The 10,000-nt window shown below is 35.8% G+C and overlaps 1 protein-coding gene across 1 annotated transcript in view; it reads right to left on the reverse strand.

Annotated features, from left to right (window-relative positions):
- LOC106872510 (uncharacterized) overlaps positions 1–10,000 on the reverse strand; it is a 29,605-nt gene that overhangs the window by 9,357 nt on the left and 10,248 nt on the right. The window contains exon 2 of the mRNA XM_014919528.3: positions 343–420. Coding sequence (XP_014775014.1) covers positions 343–409 — 67 coding nt within the window. The 5' untranslated portion in view covers positions 410–420. The remainder of the gene's footprint in view (positions 1–342; positions 421–10,000) is intronic.

Below are 10,000 nucleotides of genomic sequence, written 5' to 3' on the forward strand. Positions count from 1 at the left end.
AAGTACCTTCTGGAGAACGATCTTCCTTTCAAGGCCCTCCTTATCCTTGACAACGCTCCTGCTCACACATCTAATCTCGAAGATGATATCTTGGACGAAATAAAATTCATTACATCAAGCTGGAGAATAACTCCAAAGATTACGAATAAGATCACCACTCTCTGGAAACTACGATGATAAACCTTCCACAAGATAAGTAGACAAAGTTACAAATAACATCCTCACTCTAAGGAAACTACGATGATAAATCCTCACAAGGTAAATAGAGAAGGTTACGATTAGAGTCCCCATTTTCTGGTATTACGGTGTAAAATGTTTAACAAGGTAAATAAATAAAATTACCTGATAAAATTGGCAGCAGAATGAAGATAAGCTCGAGAAATATGATTCGGTTGTAAATTTGGGGCATCGTGAATTGTTCTGAAATGTAATAATATCATAAAGTTAGTTTATATGTCGATATCTCACTTTATATTTGTAATATACATTTAAATAACTTGAAAACGATCTGAGTATGGACAAATACTGTAGTAGGCCTATTTGTTTTTTATTCAATCCAAATAAACAAAAAAGAATATAATACATAAAACATTAAGATCAGACAACAATACACAGCGGACATTTTCTTGTCGTTTAACCCCAAATCAGTCCTGAACTAAGCAGACTTATGATCAAAGGCTTTCTAACCATGACCATCCCATTGTTCTATTGAGCTTTGCGCAAATATACTAAATAACTAGATTGTCCGATATATTCTTCCCGCTTGGAAAAAGGCATGATATAATTTGAGAGAGCTTTAGCCACCGTTTTGGAGGATCGCCGCGTAACTATTCGGCAACTAGCCCAAGAAATGAAGTAGGGTCTATGGAAGAAATCATTCACGACTATTTGCACACGTGGAAGTTGCTCACACATTTTCAGAAACAGGAACGAGTCAATTGCTCCCAGACTCTTTTGGCAAATATGCCAAGAACACGAGGAGGACTTTTTCAGCAGACTGTGGAAATGAATCTTAAGTTTCATCTGTAATTCGGACGAATGAGCTCCAGAAGCAATCGTCGGAACACGGTATTTCTTCTAACATGTAACCCAAAATACCTTTTAATGCCTATTACTATACCATATTTAATGCCTTTCCGGAATCCTAACTTACCGTAACTTTTTCTATCTTCATTTTGAAAAGCGGTTATATGCCGCGGCCATTAGAGTTTGACGAACCGTCTATAAGGCTCAGCGCTTTATGGAAGCGAAACCAATGGTTAGTCTATGACCTACCATATTGTTAACTTCCCATAGATACATTACTGCTCAAACGGTTAGAGTGTGTTTCTTTTTTGGATATATAATCCACTGACGATATATATATATATATATATATATATATATATATATATATATATATATATATATATATATATATATATATATATATATATATATATATATATATATATATATACATATACATGATCTATATAAATGAAGATATTCCCTACGTCTGGCTGCTTTTCTCTCCTCAAAACGGAAGGTTACATTGCAGAACAGTCACTTTAACGAGTTGTATTTATATATCACCCGACGAGATACATCTGCACCACAAGATGCTACTGAACCAGTTGTTGAGTGTCCCACCCAAGAGAAATCCATACTAGATGTGTCGAAGCAACTGTCGGGATTAATAACAAATTCTCGTATATTCCATCTTCTGTCATTTATTTGCTTTGTTTCTTTCTGTGTTCTTTTCTGTTGAAGAGCGTAGGCTCGAAACGTTAAAGACTTTCTCTATTCCCGAGCGTTATACTAATACATCCATTTGTTGTTTACACCACCTGTCTTCGTCTGTTGTTCTTTCGTGAATTCTCCCATATATATATATATATATATATATATATATATATATATATATATATATATATACACACACACATTTTTTCTGGCTACTTTTTAAAATGCTCTTTATTCTTATTTCATTAACCACCCAATTAGATAAATTTTATTAGAAATATGTTCGATGTGTCTGAAATTACATGAAGAACAATGGTATTCGTGAAAATCTGGGTAGTGACAGACAAGAAAAATTCTTTTAGTATTTATATAAAATATATACAAATCCGTTTTGATTTAGAATCTTTCTTTCAAAATATAGTTGCAGGGTAAAATGAACACGATACAAAGATACAATGATGAAAGATACAGAGGTGCAGGCGAAGTTGAAGACTACAGAAACGTGCTCATGCTCACTTTTGCAAAGTGTTGAAAGAAAAGACGCACTCCCATAGTCAACGTTACCGTCTGGTGGGAAACACGCTCACACACTCGCACGCACGCACACACCGCACATACACACTCACTCATACTCACACTCACACGCACATACACACTCAGACAGAGGTGATTCGCCCACATATTTACGTAGAGATTATTTGTTTTACCAACGTAGTTTCCTCAGATGTTGCCGTTTTGTTAAGCAGTTAATTTATTTTTTAATTGTTAATTTCTATTCCTAATGGGAACTGATAATTTATTTTAGTCTATAAATTTCCTCTCTCAAACCCGATTTATTTTTTTACAGGAAAAGCAAACATACAAACAAACAAACAAAGAAACAAGATTGCTGTTTTTTTGTTTCATAATTTCAAATCGTTCATGCGGCGAATTGATAACAACATGGTACTATCGCACGAAAAAAATGTAAAGGATACGATCAGGATTTTTAAAAACTACCATTTTGAAAATAACCTTTGAAAGTTTTCACGTAACATATGAAACAGGAAGTGAATATAAAATATGACTTTTCCCAAATTTTGATTACAGATGGTTCTGTTGAATACAATAAATAGATTGTTCTGATAAATAATCAACTGAAGAGAGAGAATACGACAGTCTGTATATTTCTGTCGCTCCTACAGAAAATTGGTTTTAAACCTTTTAAAATCTTTAATTTGTCAGGTTAATAGAATGAATTAAATTGACAAATTATTCACTGAAAAATGTCTGGTTTTGATTGAAAGAGTGTGTTAAATAAACTTATTAAGCAATTTTACGCATGCTTATCGATAGCAAGCAAAAAACATTGCCGAATTGACAAAAAAATCTCAACGGTTTCTGTTGAATCGTCGGCTGTTGGTACAAGCCGTACAACACAAACGAGAAGCGTCTTGTAAAGTAAATTTTGTTGCATTTGTTTCGACTTCATTTTCTCAAGAACAGCGCAACCAGCCAATAAAAACGCCCTCTGGTTTGCTTCTATTACTTAACTAAATTAACCGATGAATTTCTATTTTTGAAACGGTTACTTGGTTACCAGAAATGTTTTTAATCAATTTGGTTCTCTGGTCCACTGCTTTTTATTATCAGAATAATCTACGTCCAAGCAAAATGTTTATTTTTTTACCGTACAAAGTAATAACGAAAATTCAAAACTGCAGCATGTTATAATATTAGAGAGCTGCTTACAATAAATAAATTGTAAATGCATAATAAAAAAAATTAGTGTTTACACTCTGTAATTTCGTTGTATTCTTATTCATTGTCTGCTGACATGGAATAGCGATGCAACGAAATGTTGAAAAGTTTTCTAACGTATATAACCTTGAATGATTGAGAGGGAAAGATAAATCCGATATTCCAGGCCAAGTCAACAAAGCTGGTACCTGAACCACAATATACAAATGAATCAGGTTCTGCAATGGCTGACTTCATTTGGTGAAATAGGCACAAATTTCATTCCAATTATTGCTGAAGACTATACCGAAACATCCAACAAGGGATAACAAATAACTAAAGTTATGTATTCGTTGGATTGACATGCGAACACATTGGTAGCCAATGAGAAATGTTTCGGTATATTGCTCGCAAAATATAAAATCTTCAACAATATTTCCAGTTATCGTAGATGCTTTCAAAATACTAAAATAAGAGTAGAATAGGCTTTGACAGAGCAAGTAACATGCTTGGTAAAAAATCTGGAGTTGCTAGGCATTTGAAAAAACTTGAAACGAAAGCTTTAGAAACATAATGTCAGGTACGTTCTTCAAGCTGGAGCATGAAGGAATCTGTACAGTAACATATCTGATGTGATGAATAACAGCAAAGAATTTTCTACTCTAATCAAGTATTTACCAAAGAGGGATAATTGATTAGGAGAGTTAAATAAACTTTCTAGTGTCAAAAAGCACATTTGAAAGTTTATGGTATATAAACTTTGAGTGCTACCAAATGGGGTGTACATATTGCTTGGTTACGACAAATTATTGATAAATATCCAGTCCTATGCCTGTATTACTAAGATGTATTTAGTGACAAGAAGAAGCTGAGCCATATAGTCGGATGCCAGGTTCAATTGAACACATTGAACCGACTCTTTGGACTAAATCTCGGCTCAGGTCTTGTAATCACGTAAGTCAATTTATCGAAGCCAATACAACATCTAAAGTGTTGTCAATAGATGTCGTGAAAGACTGTCAATAACTAGAAGCATATCTTCATCTTCAGTCAAGAATGACACAACATAACTGAAATAATTCTCTAGCTTTTTTTTCGTATCACAAAATAAATATGATTCCACATGATTCCAATGTGCTGATAAAAGCTTTGTGGGTGGATTTGGTTGACGGAAACTGAAAGAAGCCCGTCGTGTATATATACATCGAAACAAACAGAAAACAGACACAGAAGGTCACCAAATTCTCATCGGTTATCGGCCAGAGGGTCAAACGCAATTTCGCGCCTTCAACGATAATATTGATCGACTCTGGTGACGCCGATAGTAAAAAGCCGCCGGGAAATGGCAAACCAGCGAGCAAAGTATCAAGCATGACAGAAAGTGAATAAACACTCAAGGAATAAACAAATATGCAATACTGAAAGTGAACAAGCATCCATGAAATAAATGTGATACATGGTGAGACCATTAGTGGACGGACGAGCGACAAAGATGAAAATAAACAAGACGAAATGTGGACATACGAACAGACTGAAATAAATAAACAGAATACGGCCCTAGGGCAAGACAGGTGACGGAAATATGGTTAACGCCAGGAGGAATGTCCTAAAGGATTAGAAACAGGACAACAGAGAGACAGCGAAACGGGTTGAAAGTGGGAGACGAGGGAAAATACAACCAGTAGCCTCGGCTGTCGGCGTGAGTGTTTGCTCATTTTCTGTTGACGGAGAGAAGCAATTTGATGTTGATAGAGAAAACCAGTTTGATGTTGACGGAATGAACCAGTATCATGTTAACGGAGAGAAACCAGTCTGATATTGACGGAGAAAACTAGCTGACGGAGAGAGCCGGTTTGACGTTGACGAAGAGAACCAACTGACAGAGAGAAACAGTTGACAGAGAGAACCAGTTGACGGAGAAAACCAGTTAACGGAGAGAACCAGTTGACGGGGAGAACCATTTTGACGTTCACAGAGAGGAGTAGTTTGACTGACGAAGAGAACCAACTTGACGTTGATGGAGGAAACCAGAGAATTAGAATTGCTAGAGAATTAGCTTTGCACAGGCTGTTCTATATTTATATGTCTATTGATAAGGTGTATGAAATAAAACTGCCTAATATACTTCTAATTTACAATTTTACACATTTATCCACGTATTAATGTATTATCATGCATGTACATCTATCTATCTATCTATCTATCTATCTATCTATCTATCTATCTATCTATCTATCTATCTACAAATACTTGCATAAATGCATACATACATATGTGTGTGCGTATATATATTTACACGTTCACACACATACGCATATATGAATGCATACATACATGCATACATACATACATTCATACATACATACGTACATACATACTACTGATAAATTTGCAATAAATTCAGATTTATTCTAATCATTTTTGGAGAAATGAGCTATAAAATCAATCTACCTGGAGCAAATCCTGATTGAATCTGGATTCTCAGAGAAAGAAAGTCAGAACTACAACAACGGTAATAACATTTGCTAAACCTCATAAAACCTACAATTAAATGGTACAATCCATGAATTCTTGGAAAAGACCTTCGAACAATCTAGATATATTAATCGATTTTCTTCTCTTTCCACGTGCACGTGGTTTTTAATGTCTTTCCTTTAGTTGTATCTCGTTAATACTAATAGTATATTTCAAGGTGGTGAGCTGGCAGAATCGTTAGCATGCCGGGCAAAAGCTTAGCGGCATTTCACCCATCTTCATGTTCTGAGTTCAAATTCCGCCAAGGTTAAATCTGCCTTGTAATCTTTCGGGGTCGATAAAATAAGTACCAGTTAATGACTAGGATCTAGGTAATCGACTTAGCCCTCTCCGAAATTGCTCGCCCTGTGCCAAAATATGAAGCGAATATTAGTATATTTCTGTATGTATATGCGTATTATTTGTAAGATTATATATATATATATATATGTGTATATATATATATATATATATATATATATATATATAGAGAGAGAGAGAGAGAGAGAGAGAGAGAGGATCAAAAATCGCTCGCGAGTCATAGTGTTATAAGGCCAATATCACGGATTCTGTTGTGCATATATTCCCCACCTCCGGGACAGGAAGCCAGTCTATCTCAGGATTTTTCAATTTTGCCAGCTGAGTAATCCGGAACAACGTGAAATAAGTGTCTTACTCGAGGACACAACGCGTACCGGGAATCGAACTCACGACCTAACTATCATGAGCCAAATACCCTATTCACTAAACCACACGCCTTCACTCTCTCTCACTCCAAACGGCAAGTCGAGTCGTATGCAAAATGTAATCGACTTCCTCTTCTAAAAAAAAAAAAAATGCTGGCCCTGTGCCAAAATTTGAAACTACTATTTTCATAATTAGTTGAAACAATGGTATGTGTTTCAACAGAAATATGGTAACAAAAGGTTTTATCATAGTATTATTAATGGAGTTACCTCCTTAATAAAACTGTACTTGATTCTGCTATGTGTTAATCATTTAATCATAAATATGTGATATTAACATAGTTGTGTTACTGTTTTTTATTGCCATGGTTATCTGAACATTTTGTTAATCTGAACTGTTTAGAAGCAGTATTTTAGATTTCCACGATGTCAGTGCTTTTATTATCTTTCATTTTTTACTTGTTTCAGTCATTAGACTGTGGCCATGCTGGTGCACCGCCTTCAAGCATTTTAGTTGAATGAATCGGCCCCAATAATTTTTTTAAACGTAATACGTTTTATCGATCTTTTATGTCAGACCGCTATGTTATGGGAACGTAAACACACTAACACCGGGTTTCAAGTGGCGTAACGAGGTGGTGGACAAACACAGGCACAAAGATACACACGCACACACACATACACACACACTCACACATACATACATATATATATATGCATTCAGTGTCCGTCTACCAAATGAATTTATGAGGTTTTGATCGGCCCGAGGTTACAGTAGAAGACACCTGACTAAGGCGCCATGGAGTGATAGTGAATCCGGAGCCAAGTAGTTGGGAAGCAAGCTTCTTACCACACAACTACGCCTGCGCCTGATATAAATACAGAAACTACTGGACAAAAGGAGCAGGGACCAGGCAGAGAAGAATGAGAATTGCTGGTCACTGCGTCAGGCACCCAGAAGAACCTGTGTGTCAACTGGTCTAATAACGGTCAGTTGAAGGAAGATTCAACAGGGTAAGAAAACGCCTAACATATGTGGTCAACTTGCTTCGAGACAGAGGAATAACAAATGTTGAGGAATTAAGAACATGCATTGAAAACCGTGAAAATTGATGTGTTCGCGTGAAATCATTGAAGCATCCACTCAGGAGGAGGTCCAAACTAACAGCTTGTCACTCCCGGTTGCTGAATGGTTGTTGACACTGCTCAATCCATCCACCCTTTGAAAGGTTTTGTTTTTAAACCTGTAGAGAGCCTAGCGAAAACTACCCACCTTACCAGGCAGGCTTGCTAGGGTCGTCCGTTTTAATCGTCGACTGCACGACCATGCGCAACTGGGTTACATGTTACCGGGGAGAACTAAGAATGGCCTGGCAGTCTTAGTTCATATATGTAACACACACACACACACACACACACACACACACACACACACACACACACACACACACACACACACACATTAGGTTGTCCTGAAAGTTCTGAGCCTTTTTTAACATGCAAAAAAGGGATATAAATAATTGGCTATTCAATAAATTTTATTCAGTGAAATAATTTCCATTATTATTAATGACCTTTGCCCATCTATCAGGCAGTTTAAATATTCCGTTAGCTTTTTTGGCATGGACATTCGTCTTTGGTTATTGTTTGGGGGGATCCTTACGCAAACTCTAGGTTCTTTTCTGCACTACGTTTTCGTTCACAATCTGTTTTCCATCTCCAGTCACAAGTTGTTTCAAAAAAGGTATGCTTTCATTCCGTTTCAAAAGCATATCACAAATGGAATATCGGTACAAGCAATTCTTTTCTGAGAGTTTGTGAGGAACCTATACACTATAGCGAGAAATGTATCCTAGCTTCGCTAGGTGTTCATGAGCCGTACTTTTAGAAACTTCCAACTCCTCTGCAAGTTCTCTAGTCATGATATTTGAGTTTCCTTCGATTTTTTGCCATTAAAACATCTTCACCCAATTTTGAAGGTCTTCCACTGCGACTAGCATCTCCCAAGCTAAATTCTCCAGCTTAAAATTTTGCAGACGATCTTCCAACAGTTGATTCACCTACAGTATCATCACCATAAATTTCACAAATGTTTTTGCAAGCCTTTGCAGCATTTTCTCCTTTTTTTTTTTTATATATATAAAAAAAGAAAAGCATTGCGACGTGAATATGAAATTTTTGGTTATCCATTTCAAATGTCAATAAAAGGTAACCGGAACGAAAGATAAACCTATTTTTAGTGAAGAACAAAGAAGAGATGCTCTACCACTTCAAGCAACACCAAAGTTTTAAATGTTACGTTTCAGGTGTGATCATTGAAAACATAAAATATTTAGCTTAAAAACGCTCAGAACTTTCCGGACAACCTAATATCTAAATAAATACACACACACACACACACACACACACACACACACACACACACACACACACACACACACACACACACACACACACACACACACACATATTTACATATACATAAATATTATTGATTTAAAACTTTTGCACAAGGCCAGCAATTTCGGAGGATGAAAGGCAAAGTCGACCTCGGCGTATTTTGTATCCACAAAAAATATTGACAAATCAATCAATTGACTCTACTCCAACTTATATGAATGGTTATAAGTACCCCTTTTGTATATCCAGTTACTTCTTGTATTTTTTGTACGTGCTCTGATGTTATCAGGGCCCTGTGAATGCGTTTTCCCTTTTGCTACTTATGTTAAATCTCCGTTAGCGACTTCCAGCTCCTTTGGAATTTTGACAACGAAAGATAGGGCAACTTTCAGGAAGCGATTTATCTCCGTATCACTCTGTTGCTTAAAGACGGACGAAATGCTGCTAAGTATTTTGTCCAGCATGCAAATGGTTTTGCCATCTCCTTGCATTGTTTATTGGAAAAAAAAGTAATATGTTGATGAAATAATTTTGTTAACATTAATCTGGTGTTTGGAACATAAATTAACTTGAAATTTTGATTGAAAGTTTAAAAAAAACTTATAACTTTAAAAGAAGAAAACAAGTATTTTTTCATTTCAATGAGCCTTGTATTTCAACTTCATATTTCAACTTCATATTTGAACTTCATATCTGAACTTCATATTTGAACTTCATATTTTAAAAATATTATAATTGTTAAAAGACAAAAAACAAAACTAAGCAAAAATCAGAAATAGTAACTTTATCCATGGGTAACGAAATTTGGGTTAAATTTACTGAATGTAAACTTAACAGAAATTAATGTAAACAGAAATTTCACCAAATTGAACGAAGCTTTGGCCAGGAAAAATAATGTCATCAAACGGTGTCCAACGATCATCGGGTGTTTCGACCCTGAACCGTAACACTCACTC

Source organism: Octopus bimaculoides, chromosome 9, assembly GCF_046866305.1.
Source record: "Octopus bimaculoides isolate indiv1 chromosome 9, ASM4686630v1, whole genome shotgun sequence".
Classification (NCBI taxonomy): domain Eukaryota; kingdom Metazoa; phylum Mollusca; class Cephalopoda; order Octopoda; family Octopodidae; genus Octopus; species Octopus bimaculoides.